General features: G+C 36.6%; 1 protein-coding gene across 2 annotated transcripts in view; it reads right to left on the reverse strand.

Moving 5' to 3' along the window:
* The window catches only part of LOC137385573 (exportin-7-like), a 40297-nt gene that overhangs the window by 4921 nt on the left and 16532 nt on the right, over positions 1-18844 (reverse strand). Inside the window, exons 11-23 of one of the 2 annotated variants that reach the window (XM_068072058.1) lie at positions 17923-18033; positions 17710-17836; positions 16783-16888; positions 16545-16680; positions 16333-16406; positions 15917-16061; positions 14296-14449; positions 12498-12527; positions 11151-11221; positions 9219-9415; positions 8845-8927; positions 8510-8724; positions 3056-3194 (exon numbers count right to left, since the gene is read on the reverse strand). In XM_068072058.1, coding sequence (XP_067928159.1) covers positions 3056-3194; positions 8510-8724; positions 8845-8927; positions 9219-9415; positions 11151-11221; positions 12498-12527; positions 14296-14449; positions 15917-16061; positions 16333-16406; positions 16545-16680; positions 16783-16888; positions 17710-17836; positions 17923-18033 — 1588 coding nt within the window. The remainder of the gene's footprint in view (positions 1-3055; positions 3195-8509; positions 8725-8844; positions 8928-9218; positions 9416-11150; positions 11222-12497; positions 12528-14295; positions 14450-15916; positions 16062-16332; positions 16407-16544; positions 16681-16782; positions 16889-17709; positions 17837-17922; positions 18034-18844) is intronic. The other variant, XM_068072059.1, reaches the window with a different exon arrangement.

The following is an 18844-nucleotide window of genomic DNA, read 5'->3' on the forward strand; positions in this document are numbered from 1 at the left end:
ACAGCATCAATCGTATTTTTCAACTGCACAGGTTATACTTTTGTACCGAGTATTTGTGCACGCTTTTCAGTGCAGAATTATGTGAATTAAAAGTACTGTGCGTAGACCGAAAGTTTGCCAGTAAAATGAAAAATAATGCAAAGAAAAAGCAAATGATAACAATTGATATTAAGCGGAAAATTATTGAAAAATATGCGAAATGTGTATGCATGATTGAGCTAGCTCAGCAATATGACAGAAATACATCCACAATTATCAAACAGAAGGATTAGATTCAGAGCATTTAGCTCGCAAAAGTACTAACCGTAGTTTCTAAACGGCGCGGCGATCTTCACTACCGCTGATGGAGAGACCGCTCAGGCATTGGATATAAGATAAACAATTGGCCGGTGACAGCGTAACTGAAACGACGCTATTTGAAAAGGCCGTTGCTATCTATCAAAACTATAAAAATAGACATTCGGACAAGTTGGCTAGTGGTCGTGCATTAAACCTTTGTGACGACACCTGTGTTCGTCCTAATAGCGACATGTTGAAAGGGCGACAAAGGCAAACGCCCTTAGATAGGTTCATCTTAAAACGGCCGGCTAGTCGTAAAAGCGAAACAAAAGAAAAATTAGCTAACTAGCGAGAAACTTCATACTATGAACGCCGAAGAAATTTTAATTACGTTAGGTTAAAAATGAAAGTTTGCTTTTAGATTTGCTTCTAAGTTTGTCTTTTAAGACTTTGATAAAATCCAAATTTATCAAAGTCAACTCTTGTAATGAAGGATAACGTATATATCTCTCTCTGGCAAATGCTAGCGTTAGCTGCTATTGTATGTATTTAATTTTACATTTTAATTTAACACATTTCCTTGCATTATTTTTTATTTGTTGCTTTTTGAAAGCGAGTGGTAAGTTAGGACAATAACCAACATGTTCTTTCTGTTACAATATCTTGTTTTGAGTGTCTTATTTGCATTTTACAGAGTATGGAAACCAATAAATATATATTTAATTGTTCTATATATAAATAAATTGCACCAACATGCGAGTAAATTGACATACGAGCTCAGTCTCGGAACGCATTAAGCTCGTAAGTTGAAGTATGACTGTAGGTGAAATTCAAATAAGTGGCGTTGTGCTTTTTGAATAGCTCGTCAGAATTTTGGGAAGAGAAATTCAACCCTTTTACGGGCCTATAGTTTGCACTCTCCTTCGGGTGAAGCCTTTCAGATGTAAGAAATCCTCTATAACTTACTTCCAACTTGTCGTAAATCTTTAAAGAAATATGCATCGGGAAACAGAAATATAGCTGATATCTATTGCTTGCAATTAACCTACAACGATCTTATAGCCTGCGTTGCAATTTGTTGCAGTTTCCAATATTTTATTTCATTATAAATTTAATGAGTACATATGAAATATATATACAGTGAAACTCGGCTAACTCGACCCTCACGGGACCGAGAGAAAGTGTTCGAGTTATCAGAGCGTTCAAGTTATGAGAACACTGTCACAAGTGCATGTATTATTGTATTTATCAGTACATATACAAACTATATATAAATCAAAAGCATTGATTGCTTGTTGCAAGTTAAGGGACCTCTCATGTAATGTTTTAACAATTTTTATCAAAAAATATAAATATTTTCCTTTTATTACTTGAGATTCGTTTGTTTGTTTTAGGTGATGTGACTGCCAGGACGTTTTCAGATTAAAATAGGCGAAACCTGATTGCGGTTGAAACTCTCAGAAAAAAGACATATTTTTCTTTTGAGCGTTTTAACAACAACCAGTTTTGCCGATTTTTCTTAAAGTTTATCTGAAGGTTACCTCGCTTCTCCTTGCTTGCGGAGGGCTATCCCCAAGCGGATGTTTAGTAAAATTTGATTTTTTGCAAACTTTTAGAAAAGTCGTTAACGAAAATATTTTGCCGATAGTGGTAATAATGACGCCTAAGAATCACTAAAAGTTGTTGTTTATCTCTATGGCTTGGAATAAAGTGATGTTCTGAAGCGATAACAACCATCTCGGTAGCCGTTGGGCAATAAAACTGTTCGAGTTAACGGAGTTAAGGTCGAGTTATCTAAAGCAATTTATCATTGCGTGGGAACGGGCCAAACAAATCCGTTCGAGTTAACCATGTGTTTGAGATATCCGAGGGCGAGTTATCCGAGTTTCGCTGTATATTGCCTATGTACTCGGTTAATCGAATACATAATGAGTTTTACACAGATAAAGAACATGGAAATTGTAATGGCAAATAACTAAAAAAAAATGAAAAAGCAAATTTATAAAAAAATTAAAACAAATACATAGTTATGAATCAAAAAAATTCATTTTTGAAACGAACCTATATTTAATGAGAAGATATCTTTGCGTGTTGGCCTTTTTCCAGAATCAATTACAAAATCAAGTAAAATGTTAGGATGACTGAGAAATACATTCATTTTTTGTAACATGCCAATGTGTGTTCAATCATTTTTATAGAGCTAAAAAACAAAAGTTGTTGATCTGGAGCTCACGAGGTTTATGCAGACTTACATTTAATATGGAAAATCATTCAATGCAAAAGTGTGTTTGGGTTTATATCTAATTACAATTCCTTCATAGATGACTAACCTAAATATTTAATATGGTAGCTTGGAATGAAGTTGCATTAGATTATTTCACCATATATAGTGATGAGTCAACAAAAAGTTGCGTTGTAAAAACAATACCTGATTCAGAATTGTACTAGGTACACTTTATGGACAGGTAAGTCTTTACTATATTATCTTTGCTATATAATATCTTATTATACACATAGCCCAATATGTCCTGACTATGACCTCACTTCCCCTTACGAATGCTTGAAATCAACTTTCCAGTATAATTGCCAGAATAATTTGTGATATTAAATGGTAAAATAAGAATATTGGAAAAATTTAGGCAATAATCCGTCCTTACGTGTGCCTATCTAGTGCGATGAAATCAATTTGATGAAAATAAAATATTGGTGAATATCGAATTTGTCATGAATGACCTGAACAATTGACACATGCAGCAAGCGGAGAAGAGCTACTCACCGAAAGCTGAGAGTCCATCAGAAATGGTGGAGAGAATGTAGAGAAACACCTGTGGTTCCAGGTTGCTGATAAATGCCATGTGATCAGATGCAAGGCACTCAAGGAGAGCATAGTAGGACTGACTTAGCTTCGGGTATAGCTGCAAGGTAATAAAATACTACCTCATTCATTGAGAAGCCCCCAACCTTACGAATGCACTTGTTTTCAAGAAAATGTTAAAAGATTTAGTAGAACTTTTCATAGTTCATATTTTAGCGAGTCCAAAATAGCTGAGCTGGCTGTTGCATAACCCTGAATATGACACTAGAGCTGAGGAAGCGTTCAATGTCATCTTCTGAAAGACCGATGCTGCCACAATAAATATATACATTAAATTGCAACCAACTTTTGAGGTTCACTGAAGTAAAAAGACAACATTCTCACTAAAGGAACTAGAAAGCATGCACAGTGAATATCTCCAGTTATGTGTTTACTAAAGAGAACTTTTACCCATTATATGTGCATGTAACAAGCTAAAGGTTTTTGCACACTTCCTGATGCTTAAGATGACAACATACATTACTATACTATAATAATTTTTACTATTACTAGAAATTCCGCTGTCATACAGCCCGCGATCGAAGTGATATTGGAAAAAAAGAAGGGGTACTGATGGTTGAGAAATGCAATATTAGCAGTCAAACGGCACTGCAGCGCAATAGGATAACTGCAATGGTAGCTGTAATGTACTGGGTGTGGGTGTTATTATATACAACAAACAGCAATAACGAAAGGAAAAGATTATATGCTTACATTTTTCCCCTCCAATAGGAGAAATGCAATATTGGCCAATATTAAAAGTACAAATTAAATGCACTGATATTATTAGAATAACCAATATTATTAATATAGTAATAATAGAAAACCAATGCACAATTTTGTTTACATTTCAAAACGTCATAGCTAACAATATCCAGAAGTTGTGATATTTATATAGATTTTTAGAAAATCTATTTAACAAAACTATTTACAAAAAATAATAGCAGTAACATATTACCCATCATCGATGTTGTTAGTGTGACTATTACACTTCAATAGTTATCTAAACTTATAATTAAATATTGTAATAATCTCATAAAAATCGTTAGAAAAAAATATCATCGTCATTTCCTTTACTTTCACTGCTTTGGACATCAGTTAGAATACCAAAGTACTCAAAAGTTTCCAAAATGTCAGTTACTTAGAAATCGGCAAAAAGAAACGATTTCTGTACTTCTACGTTAATTACAGAAACCTTCGGCAATTCGACAATGCTATAGACTGGTGAAATGTGCACGTTATTTTTTCGTGAAATGCGCACGACTTAATGATTCTATTCTGTTGCTCGGCGTTTCGTTTGCCGGTCTTAACTTTTATTAAACCAAGCTTGTCAAGCGTTTTGCGACGAAATTCGGCCAAATTAATTTGTCTATTTGTGTATAATCCGATCAGATGGGTAAGTTTTAAGAGACTGTCGACAATTTACAAATACTTAGTAACATATTTAAATAGGCTTAAATGTGTTTTGTATCGTTATTATACTTTAACGACTCTACAAAACGATGGTTTAATTTGTTGATGAGATTTTGAAACAAGGGTTTGGCGACGTTGTTAATGAATAATTTTCGTAAGTTGTATGCACATGCATTTATCATAAAAACTCTCAAACTTTGCTCCCGCTCGTTTGGCCGTGGGATAATTTATACTATTATAATTTATACTATTGTTATAATTTATACTATCTTATTCATTACAAATCTGAGTGGTTAGAGCAGAAGCTCAAGTAGGGTTCTGCCACTGGATGCCATCTTCACAATAAGCGTGACCAGACTGTTATATAGAAATGTTTAATCACGCTTGGTTTAAAAATCATAGCGATACTGACTAAAGCTTGTTCAATATTGAATTCCTAATACAAGACGTTAGGCGCATCGTCAGAGTGTCTTGCAAAGACAATTTTAGCACAAATCATCCCAAACACCATTGGCGACCTACCAATGAAGTGACAAATTATGAAATCACCTCTTGGTCTGGAGGCAATATATTTGTGTTGCTTGAAATGACTCTTTTAAGAGGCAAGAATGTTCGAATCAAAGTGTAGTTTTATATAGGATTCACCTCAAATGATGATGTTGAGTTTTGTTTGCTGAGATATGATGAAAATAAGACGCGAGGAAGCTCACATTAATACCAAAAACAGCAACAAGGTTTGCGTGTGCACTTCACCGTGTTATGAATTGTTTTAAGCAAACATAGTATAGACGCTACGCTATCTTTAAAGCTTGCATGATAAGAGATAGTCAGACTGGAAGCGGGCCAATTTAATTCTGGCAGTACTCAAAGCTATGTAACCAGAAGCTTGTACAAACAAATAACATAGTATCACTTTTATACGGGCGAGCTTGAATCATAGTAAAATACATGTAGTAGGCTCTCCGTTCACTCTGTAAGCATTTGCCCAATGCCTATTGAGTAACCTGTTGTGACATGGCCAGCTCGGTGTCCGCTCTGCACTACTGAGCGTGACACGTATGGTGAAAACAACTAATGAGTTGCACCATGTGAATAAAGCGTGTGAGCTCCGCCGCTCTTTAGTTTATAAGGCGGTTTTTGTTGATGACCGCAGGCGGTATCATTCTTTATTCTATTTACAATAAAAAATTCAATCTTTGGTTGCCGAAGAAAATACTAAGAACAGCGATAACAAGTGGCTAAAGGTAAGCAACCACAAAGCCTAACGCCTTCACACATACCATTTAAACTTTTATCAGCGCCTTACAACAAGGGTATATACATATCAGTGCCTTACAACAAGGGTATATACATATCAGTGCCTTACAACAAGGGTATATACATATCAGTGCTTTACCAGGGTTTATACATATCAGTGCCTTACAACAAGGGTATATACATATCAGTGCCTTACAAGGGTATATACATATCAGTGCCTTACAACAAGGGTATATACATATCAGTGCCTTACAACAAGGGTATATACATATCAGTGCCTTACAAGGGTATATACATATCAGTGTCTTACAACAAGGGTATATACATATCAGTGCCTTACAACAAGGGTATATACATATCAGTGTCTTACGACAAGAGTATATACATATCAGTGCCTTACAAGGGTATATACATATCAGTGTCTTACAACAGGAGTATATACATATCAGTGCCTTACAAGGGTATATACATATCAGTGCCTTACAACAAGGGTATATACATATCAGTGCCTTACAACAAGGGTATATACATATCAGTGCCTTACAAGGGTATATACATATCAGTGCCTTACAAGGGTATATACATATCAGTGCCTTACAAGAGTATATACATATCAGTGCCTTACAAGGGTATATACATATCAGTGCCTTACAAGGGTATATACGTATCAGTGCCTTACAAGGGTCTATACATATCAGTGCCATACAACAAGGGTATATACATATCAGTGCCTTACAACAAGGGTATATACATATCAGTGTCTTACAACAAGGGTATATACATATCAGTGCCTTACAACAAGGGTATATACATATCAGTGTCTTACGACAAGAGTATATACATATCAGTGCCTTACAAGGGTATATACATATCAGTGCCTTACAACAAGGGTATATACATATCAGTGCCTTACAACAAGGGTATATACGTATCAGTGCCTTACAAGGGTCTATACATATCAGTGCCATACAACAAGGGTATATACATATCAGTGCCATACAACAAGGGTATATACATATCAGTGCCTTACAAGGGTATATACATATCAGTGTCTTACAGCAAGAGTATATACATATCAGTGCCTTACAAGGGTATATACATATCAGTGCCTTACAAGGGTATATACATATCAGTGCCTTACAAGGGTATATACATATCAGTGCCTTACAAGGGTATATACATATCAGTGCCTTACAAGGGTATATACATACAACATGGTAATTCCTGGCAATTTTTCTACAGCGAAACGTTGCTTCTCAAAATGCTAGGAAAATTACCGAATGTAAATGAAAAAATGCTAGAAAACTGGCAAATGGGAAAAAATGGCAAGTAAATAGCATTGAGTCATTTGAATGATGACATTGCTCGAGGCAGCCAATCATCCTCCAGACAAATTTGATTTTATGCATTTTGAGTGTCAAAAGATAATAATCCAAAACTGGGTTTGGAGCTTTTAAATGATAGCAACAACTTAGAGGGAGGGATGATCAAATCATGTTGTTTATTATAAGCTTGAGGGTGTAGAATGATGCTTCTGTCACAGAAAATGCGCCATTTTTGTTTAAACTGTATTAAGGGGGTGGAGACACTCAGAGATTCTCTGTTTGAAGAGGAGCATATATAGAATAAGTATAACGGATTTTTACTAAAATGGATTCACATTATAATTTTCTTGCTTGCGCAACAATCAGACACTAAAAGGATACCAATGTTTTACAGCTTTATGTGCATGCATAATCAGTTGATGTGATTGGCTGTAACTAAGGATACATTCACAGATTGTTAATATCCACTGACTTTGTTATAGTTCTAGTGGACAACTATAGTTGATAAAACAGTCACAGTTATTGCCTCTGAAATAGAGCTCTCATGCAGGTTATCAATACAAATGCTTTATTTCCTAAGGCTTTTAATACAAGAGCGATGCCGTCATGACTCATGAACATTAAAAATAAGACGAATACATGATGATTCTCTTAAGGTATGTTTTAACTAATGACACGACAATTCACTGGCTTTTCAACACAAAACTCCAAGATCTTGGTACTTTGCCAAGTCCACGGCATGCTATGATTGAAAAAGCAGCTGTTCATCGCATTGCCTGTAATTTCCTCTCATCTAAGCTTATCTAATGACATCCAAGTTACATTTTTTGAAATTTGTAATCTATACAACGCGCAGCGCACACAATGGACATTATCACAAATCTCGTAACCAAAAATATAAAATAACTTCTAAGGAGCTTGCTTTTATTCTGAGCTGCTTCATCATAATGGTAACTACAGCAAGTTATTCATGAATGAAAGCAAATCTACTTTCTACTAGCTAGGCTGTGCATGGATTGGTTGTTATGGACGATTTGCTGCTCCAACTGAGTACTTCTACGTTCTTGCCGATGCTTGAAGATGCAAATAATTTCTAATGCTATATTTCTTACGACTAATCGATTTATATGGAGTTGTGAAAAATAGGCTTTCATCCACAAACTTAGCCCAAGAAATGTGGTTATATTGATATCTCTTATGGGGTTTTTGAGACTTCATGAAGTTTCATTGAACAAAATACAATAGTTACAAAAGCATAGACAATAATACAACAGAAATAAATCCATTAGCATCAATATTACCAGCTAGGTAAAACCAAGTAAAAATATGTGAGATCTTAGGCTATCCTATGAGATTTTGGCCAGAACAATTGAAGGCTTACCAGTATCTCTGTCTGTGGAATGGACATCAAAGTTTTCACGAAGATATCTAAAGCATCATCTAACGCTCGATCTCCGTAGAGTCGAATAACACCGAAATTGACATAGTTCCCGCAAAGTGCTGCCTTAAGCATGTTGAAACAGACCGAGATGCCTTTCATTTTCATTGGATAAAGCTGCTCCTTTGGTATGCTTGCAAGGGTGAGAATTCGAGAACCTACATTCGGTAACAAACAATGAGGGTCAGGTGAAAAGAGTAAGAGCATGGGTCTGATTCGGTCGCATGAGATTTTATGTTTTTAGACAGCACTGAATTGATCAATTAGGAAGGACGTACCATAAGCGACTAGTAATTTGCTAATCTCTCTAAAGAGAAGGACACCGTTGGGAGAAGAGACGTCAAACTGCAGTCTCTGTGATCTGCAAAAAAAGAACGCTTCATATCACAACCATGACAGTTTAAATTTAGTCTATTCCAGTTCACTCTAGAGTAGAAAACATCAGCTTAAAGATCAATGAATGGTTTAGGAACATAAGCTAGTAAGAAGCTATTATCAATACGATATACAGGGTTTCTGTATGCTAGAGACTTTACAACTGTGTTTCCACTGCCCATACTTCTACGAATCACAAGCCAACAAAGCCTGCAGATATTCTACAGTCCTGTGAGACACGAACATTCAAATGGTCACATAGGCGCACGTAGTGTACCTGTTTTGAGCCAGTTCACACATGAGCTTGAGTATTGGAGTTGTGAGCACAGGTTCATGGTACCAGAGCTCGATGCCTCGCAGTAAGACTGGGAAGTAGTTGGGGTAAAGCCATTCATATAACATCATATAGCTCGTCTTAGTATTAAATGCGTAAGCCACCCCCCTTAGATCTCGAGCTAACCCGATCAGCGAACGCTACAAGCAAAGCACCTTACAATATACTATGAACATTTCCTAAAGCCATGGTTTCTGCTGATGATTTATAAAATTTTAGAGTCTTGTCAATGACGCTATGATAAGATTACTCCATAACACTGAAACAGCTTTTTGGTATTAGAATTATCTGGATACATGTTTGTTTAAGATAAACCATAAGAAAGAATCAACTACAGGATGTGGTGTTATTTTTGGCTGCAAACCAAATTAAGATAACTATGTCTAAAGTGAATTTCCAGATGGCTAATGAGAGATAGTGAGTGATTGACTTGTAACTGATGGAATAATAAACCAGGGCGTGGGAGTTCCACTTCATAACCCCTGGCATGTGATACAAACAAAAGACAAAGGTCAACAGCTATGCATAGCTCACAATGCACCATGTGATTGCTCGCTCATCCTTTGTACCCAGACCCAAACACTTGTTCTCTTCTCTGAACTTCAACAGTACCGTTTGCTACACAAATACATTTGTAAGACAACTCAAGCACGCGCTATGGGCAAATAGACATCACAAAACTCGTAACCAAAAATATACAAAAGTTCAAAGGAAACTTGCTTTTATAATTTCCTCATCGTATTAATAACTACAGCAAGTTATTAATCTTTGAAGGGACAAAAGTCAATCACAAAGCTCAAGCAAATTCCTTTCATGATTTTGACCTGACCCGCTGCAGATAAAACGTACTGAAGGCGTCAATGCATATGAAATTGAAGATGAACCTACACAAAATTTTCGAAGATTTTATCAGAAAGTATTTGTATATTTCCATCAATTGTTTGATATCTATTGTTTTGATATTTGAAGAGATCTGACTGCCAGCATATCTCAAGATTAAATTCAAAAAAGCTTGATCGTCGTTTAAACGGTCAGATTCAAGCGAAAGTGCGATTATGATGTCTATAGTTGCACTCGGGCACAGAGACCGACAGATTAGAGACACGTAACGCTGCGACTTGAACACAACAGCCAATATCAATAAGAGAGGCAGCCATGCAACTAGTGACCCCAGTTTGGCACATTTTTTTTTCTTCTCAGCATTTGAACTGCGATCAAGTTTTATTGATTTCAATCTTCAAACATCCTGGCAGTCAGATCACCTCAAATATCAAAAATAGCAAATGATAGAAAAATACCAAATACTTTCTGATAAAATCTAATAAAATTTTTCTGTAAGCTCACCTTTAAGTTAAGTTGCGTTAAGTTAGTGAGTTCATTAATTGAATCTTTAAAACTAAAGCAATAGTTTTTGTGACTTGAAAGAGTCATAGACAAAGGGTAAGAGTATGCCTTCTGATGCATCATTAAAAACGGTGATCTGAGATCTTTATAAAAGGTTATTTTTGTAGGCTATGATGATTATACAATTGCGCTGTAACAAATGTGAAGAAGAGTGCTGAAAATCACTTATTAGATTCAGCCGAAGTTCATCTACTAATCAGTGGAGTAAAATAATTACGATGCTGATCGCAATAATTGAAAACCACATGTAGAAGATAACTCCATATTTATGGATACGCATAAGATAAAGGATTGCGCAACAGATACTTTTACATCATTTTTCCTGTCTACTCCTGAATAATATGCATAGGGAACCCAACAGCGCGCAGAAATAGAGCGCATTATAATTTTAAATGAGATAACAAAATGCCATTGCGTGCTGATCGTGAGAGTCAGCGGAATACTGTAATATTAAAACAAAATCTCACAGACCTTGCATTCTTCCGACCTGAACATAGGCGTTTCAGCCTGGCTGAGCATCTGCGCCACTGCATCAAACATATCTACAAGGCAAGGGAGAGTAGACAAATATGCCAAGGACTGCCATACCATCAGATGACAGAAAAGGCAACACAGTATAATATTTCTATACAGCCATTAGCTAATGCCACAAGCTAGGCCTGGTCAAGGAGATGCATGGAAGGCTTTACTCGATGACAGCAAATACACTATACATGTTTTCAATATCAAAGTGAGGCAAATGATCAGTTGGCTGGAGTCGGGAGATGTGACTACCTATTACAGGTATTGAATTTAGAGCAAGTCATGTCCTGATGAACAGCGTTGCGTGGCACCAAGCAAACTGCATGTACACTGTACATTTAACGGACACGGATATGAAAGGGTCAGATAACTCCTACAAACCAGGCCTAGCTGTGGTTTCAAACAACAGTTTAATCAGCAAGCCAAACCGCCCGGAGATGCTTATAGGTTAGTTGGTGCTGCCAGCAAAGGCCAGCCAGTGAAGTTTGGCCTGACAACAGTAGCAGCCGATAACCTTGGGTCGTTGCAGCGCTAAATCTATCAGTGGGTAACCTAGGCAACGTGGAGCATACAGATTCTACTAGCTGTGGTATGGCAGCAGGTGTGGCAGCATTATATATACATTATATAGCAAACGGGTGATTAAGGGGAAGTGAAGAGGAGCGGAGAGCCCTAACACCTCTTCATTGGACATGACTGAAATTGAAAAAGAAACTAGTGAATCTGTTACGACTTTCCGCTCGCTGCTTGTCAGAATCAGTGTAGAGCGAGCGAGGGGCTCCTCCTATCCCAATACAAAACTGAAACATTAATATACAAAAATCACATGCGCTAGACGCGGAAACTTTTGAGTAGCAACAGACAACGATTACTAAGAATAGAGATATACGGAGAAGAGCTTTGGCGCATCTATGTACTCACAGACAAGCAAAAATGTGTCTCACACAGTGAGTAGCGATTAGAGCCAACAACTGAGAGTATTACAATAGAGTAAATACAAACACATGAACACTGACACAGAACGACATTCTACAGATAGAACCAAATTATGTAGTTAGTGATACCGCAAACAGAACAGACATTTTGTGGGCCTTCTTAAAAAAGCTTTTCGAATGCAAATGATATGAAGTAATAATAACGGAGATGGTGGAACGAGAAGTGTCCCCCTGGTGAGAGGGTTAGGCTTGTGTTGTCACTGTAAAACAGCAAGACTGGATTAGGGATAAACTGCAATAGAATAGAATGATAAGGTACCACTTAGTGGCAGGTAAGTATAAGCATGCACTGCCAACTCACTTGAGAACGGCGCTAGAAACTGGGCTCCGGCTAGAGGGAGAGAGAGAGATACATAGCACTGGTCAACAACAAGAGAGATTGCGGAACTAAGCTACAAGGGGTAGCCCACTAGTTGTGTGAAAATATGTACGCTCTCAGCAACTAGAAACATACGGAAGGCTGCACGCACCATTTTGGTTACTCTTAACTGGTTAACAGATGTTTAAATTTCTAAATTTGGAGCATGGCTGATTTTTATAAATGATGAAACGATATAACATAAGGTGCAATCACTAGTGTTACATGCTACGAATTTTTGAGCTTCAAAGTTGTGGTTTCGATCGTAGGAATGAGGACGAATTTACATAATACGCAGGAGTGGTCGCACAACTCGCAATTATTTGTAGCTGATGAGTTTACGTGCTACGAAGAAATTGTCGTACAACACCGCGTCTTCTTTATTAGTCTGTTGCGCTTTCATCTACAACGGAACGTATAATTTTTATCGCGGCTGGCACACATGAAATGCGTTCAAGGTCAAACGTCGATGTCAAAGCGCGTAAGAAATTTTTCTTTAAATTTCGGAGTTTTTATTTTTATTTTGAAGATAATATTCTTAAAACACATGCATTAGAAACAGAGATGCTGTAAGGACGTTACTATTGAAAATGATGAAAATCCAACCTCCAATCGCAAAGACTAACGAATATCTATGTTTAGCTGATACGCAGTACTTCGTTGTTGCTATGATGTTTTCAAAAATACCCCCTTGAAAAGGAGGTTTGAATCGCTTCGAAGATTTAAAGATTCGATATTTTGAATCATTTACATGCTACGAAGATGAAAACGACAAAACTTCGTAGCATGTAACACTAGTGAATGAAAATACTAGATATTAACCGATCAACCATCTTCATTACAATGCTGCTTATTCATTGTTTCAAAGACCAAACCTAACAAAAGATCAATTTAAAATTTAATAAATGGGAGCCTAGAATATGAAGTTCCATGTCTACGCTAATCATCAATTTGCAAAAGCATAGAGATAACCTGGTTATATGAATTTGACGCATTAAACAATCTCTAGTTATCGCCGACATGATTTGATTCACGACCAGAGCATATTCGATGACTATGATTATTGACTTAAGCAATGCATCATTTTGGTCAAGTAGCAGATAAATGTACAAGAAACGGTGACCAAAAGCTCTATAAACGTGCTACAACATCTTAATACGTCAACTTGATTTAATCAAACAAACGTACGCAAAATTTATAATGCAAATATGGTTAAAAAGTATTTGGACTATACATAAGAATTTTGCTGAAGTACTAGGCCAAGGACAAACATGTGTAGAGAATTTTCTTTTCCAGTATTTTAGTTACTAAGACAATATTGTTGATAAGGAAAATAGCAAATACGTATAATAAAGAGTTTGAACTAGCCTTCCTTTATGCAAAATTGAAAACTGAAAATGAATTGAAAATTTGTAACGTACATCACCATAACTACCTTCTTCACGTTCATAGAAGACATTCTCAATACAGACTCTGATTGGCTCGTAGTATTTAGAATTCAGAGTCATTTCAAGTTGTCATTCTATTATCTATCCTTAGAATGTTCTAGAAGTGCTCAACTGACGAGGAATGTTCTAGAAGGCATATTACTAACTGCTGTCCTGCAGTCTAACAGGTTTTTGTCTAATAGGATGCATTAGATGGGAATGCTGATTTGGCTTTACTAATTAATAATTATACATGCCATCCAGCAGTGCACTGAGAAGAAGGAACAGTGATGAAGCAGAAGAGTACCACCTACTCGTAAGAGGTCGCATAAAAATATCAAATCTATCCTCATCCTCTCCCAGGTCGACCATGAGCAGTCGTCCAAGGGCCATGTAGAAGGTCGTGCGACAGCGAGTGTCCTTTAGTGTCGCCATGCCATTTGCACCAAGAAAAGGAAAGTTTTCACTCTAAAGCAACAGATTCTTTGGCTAATATAGATTAGGACAGTGTTGTGACATACCAAAGCTATTGGCTGCATGCATGTAATTAAATGCAACGATGTAGTTATATAGAGCACACAACTTCATGTGACTTGCTGCAACATTAATCATTGGCTATTACATTTTTTTCAAAGTTTTAAATTAAACTTCTAAATTTAGCTTATCGAGCTTTTAATGTTCTGCAAAAGACAAATATTAACATTATATTGCAAAAGCATTTTTATTGTAACATCACCACAAATGGCTATGCATGTCGTTCAGCAAAATTATGACATCATAGCACCTAGAGACAAATTTATAGTTGAACAACAGAGCTGCTAAGTGACCCACTATGTAAAAAAGTTTGAGTTTTGTTACAAATATCCCAGTTATTAAAAAGATCATGCGACTGATGTAGGTGAAACCGTCGCACTCAAATAAACTTAATTTGAACTTTTGTTAAAGGTTGACTTGCAACAAAATTCACATTACAGTTATTTGATATCAAAAGATTCACCGTGTCTTACTCTGCTGTGTTGTAGGTGCAAAATATGTGGAAATGTGATTACATGCTCTTAAAAGCTCAAAAACGAACAGTTAATCGCAGCCATCACAAAACTGTCATAGATTGGAATCTCTTTCCAAAACGGCTCAAATGGGACGTAGTTGTACAAGATGGCTTCTGTTTACACCTTCACGCAACCTCATTCGTCGAAATATTTTCACAAATATACTTCACGCGTTCAATAAAACCATGTCTATTGTTCTTACGCGTCTATTTTATCGTCATTGTAATGCTGTCACTATCAGCACTGATATCCTATAACCTACTGTAAAAATCCGTTTAATTTTTCAACCTTAGCTCGAAGGAGTACATATCATTGACTGATAAACTTGAGGAGCCTGTTGGTCACCTGTGATAATCGAAAAATGTTGCAGAAATTATTTGTGAAGTATGGGTCACATGATCAGATTACGACTAGACGATTACACCAATACGAAACAAAACTGTAAAGTAGCGAGCATCTATATTTGATACGGGGTCTTCGGTAAAACCCGAAGTGTTTGTCATAAACTAGTGCTACGAGAAGTTTCATATTGAGCTTTTTATTGGCCTTTCAATTTACGTAAGAACATCCCGTGACAAAACAATAATCAAATGTAATGACTATGTCAGAGAAATAAACTGATTCTAATTTATTTTATTTATTTATATAGATGTGCATAGGGTTTCAGTAACACTTCGTCAGCAGCAACTTTTAACCCATAAGCAAGCCTGAATCATGACTGCGCATGCTTAGTTTATGGCAAAGATGGGAAGCTCTCTCTTAACCACTTGCTACAGGTATTTAGAAGAACATTTTTAGAACTTGAAACTTAATTCTTATCGACGCAGACAACTTACGAAAGCACTGGGGATGCGACGATCATGCAGAATAGAGAAGACCAACTTACATTGTGATTGGTTAGAACATACTGGACGGTTTCCAACTTGACAAGTTTACGCACGCTGCTGTAGCCGACACAGAGATCATTGAGAAGCTGGAGAGTTTTGGATATGATAATTTCACTGTTAGCCCAGTACTTGAGGTTCGTGATTCTAACAAAGAAAAAACTTGGTAGTTTTTGTACAACTTTCCGAGTGATGCCAAAGAACCAAGCAAGAATTTCAAACTGCTTCAAGCGTGGTAAGTAACAAAAGTAACCTGTGTAACTGCAACAATGCATATACTTGAAGCAAAGTAAGACCGTCAACTCCTAAATAATCAGGCAGCAATTCACGCTGGCTATAGATATTTTAAAAGCAGTCAGCTAAGAGAGGTCTACATGACACACAATGGAGAAAGTTAAAAAACTCGGTTAGAACTCACATTTTTCTAATGAATACACTAAGCACCATTGACTCCTCGGAGAGACCAAGAACCTCCTGCAGGCACTTGTACACCTGCGAGAAAGAAAAGGAGTTGAATAGAAAGTTCAGAAGAAACTATTTTACACGTGTATGCAGATGGAAAAGGATTAATCCTCAAAACTACAGTAGATGTAACTATAAGCGGGTACTGATCATGAAGTACATAAGTACCTTGGAAGTGCGCTGGACTTGCTCTCCAATGTATATCTTTCTAAATTGTTCAATAAAATATAGCAATGCTAGGTCTAGCTTTTCACATCCTCGCTGCGCCAGTCTTGAATCTATTGCACCCATCAACTGAAGAACTCTAAAATCAGATTCAACATGAGGAGTAGACATAATGTGTGACGAAGGCCAAAAATAGAGAAACTAGAAGTGGATTGCAATTGAGAGAATTCACAGAAATCACCTGCAGACGAGCTCTCCGTCCATCTCATCATGCTCATCCGTGCTGGAGAAGGAGACACGACCACCAATTTGAGCACCAATGATATAGACCAACCAAGAGAGTATACCTAGAAACATAGCCAGCTTGAGTTCTTTGCTAGTTACAAGTAGATGAAGCAACAGAATCGCACCATCGCTGTCATATATAAAAAGCTAAGCCAAATGCTATACATATATTTCTGGCACAACACAATCTGTAAGTACAAATACTGTAGATGCTCCTATAACATAACCTCATATAACGTAAATTCCAGATAACATAAAGAATTTATGTAATTCCATGTAATGTAAAGTGTCAAGTCGGGACGAGTTCTCAAATTCGAATTGAATGGTAACCTATCTCGCCGCAATTGCGAGAAAAAAATTACATGCGTTTTGCGTTATATTTATTATATATACAACTTCCATGACATTCTAGTTCGTCATGATAGATCGCCAGATGTGTCGACAAAACAGAGAATAGGTAGCTGCACAATTGTTCATAAATACTTAGATGCGATTGATTGGCGCGGATGTTACGGCGTTGGTCTATGCAAATCGTTGTAAATGAATGTCAAAGACATTCGTTTTCCATCAACTTGTAAAATTACCGCATTCATTGTCTATAAAACCAGTCAAATTGATCAGAAAAAGGGGAAAAGTTGTCAATGCAATCGAATAATACTGCGGTTATGGTACAGCCAACAAATTATAAAGTTAAGTCTAGTTTTTCCTTTTTGTATGACCAAAGGGGTGAGTTTAAAAAGATATCGCAACAAAAGCAATTTACATGTATTTTACTGTTTGTACAAGTATAACGTAAATTCGCAAATTATTTATGTCACAAGAGCACCTACTGTATAAGTAAAGCTAAAGGCATAACAAATACGCTACGGAATGCAGTTCGCACCTTCTTGAATGGTGAGCTGAGCGCTGTCTCGACCAGCCTGTTCCTGATATTTACGTGCTGCCTCATCAAAGAGCTGCACCAGTTGAGTGCACGTCTTCTCATACTGACAGCGACCAATCTGAGACAGCTGTGAAAGAATGGCAAGTATGAAGAGAGCGATGCGCAAGCACTTAAATACACATAGTAAGAGGGTTGATATGGCTCAAGTTCTACCTGTTCCAACTGCTGACTCAGAACTGCAAAGTCATCGAGTGGATCTTCCAGATTATCCTGCACCACTTGAGCCACAGAACCTAGTCTAGAGGTTATGTAGGCTTTTGTCACCTGCAGCAGAACAAGGCAGCCCTGTAACATCTCACTTCTTCCACACTTATTCCGACTGTAATGGATATGTACGTACAATCGATACTTATCTCTGCTGTAATGAATATGTATATACAATACTTATCTCTGCTGTAATGGATATGTATACACAATACTTATCTCTGCTGTAATGGATATGTACATACAATCGATACTTATCTCTGCTGTTATGAATATGTATATACAATACTTATCTCTGCTGTAATGGATATGTATATACAATACTTATCTCTGCTGTAATGGATATGTACATACAATTGATACTTATCTCTGCTGTTATGAATATGTATGTACAATTAATACCTATCTCTGCTGTTATGAATATGTATGTACAATCGATACTTATCTTTGCTGTAATGGATATGTAACGTACAATCAATACTTATATTCGCTGTAATGAATATGTAACGTACAATCGATACTTATATTCGCTGTAATGAATTGTAACGTACAAATGATTGAAAAGAGCACAATGAAAGATTAAAAAACAAATATCTATGAATAGGTATGATTTCAAATTATTAATATTTTTATCTCTTATGAATTACGAATGTAGGGTGCAAGCATTTGAAAAAGATTTTTACAATCTATATCTAATGAATACTAACGCCATGTATTTATAATATTAGTACTAGTACTCTGACAGTCCTGTGCGCGAAGAGAGAGGACCATGTGTAATAAGTATCTGTACAGTTATTCCGTGATACTGCAAGGTGGAGTGGTGTAGATGCTAGTGTCCCTGGCTGCCAAGCTAAAAGTTTGATTCCTGTGT

Source organism: Watersipora subatra, chromosome 1 (assembly GCF_963576615.1).
Source record: "Watersipora subatra chromosome 1, tzWatSuba1.1, whole genome shotgun sequence".
In the NCBI taxonomy this organism is placed as follows: Eukaryota; Metazoa; Bryozoa; class Gymnolaemata; order Cheilostomatida; family Watersiporidae; genus Watersipora; species Watersipora subatra.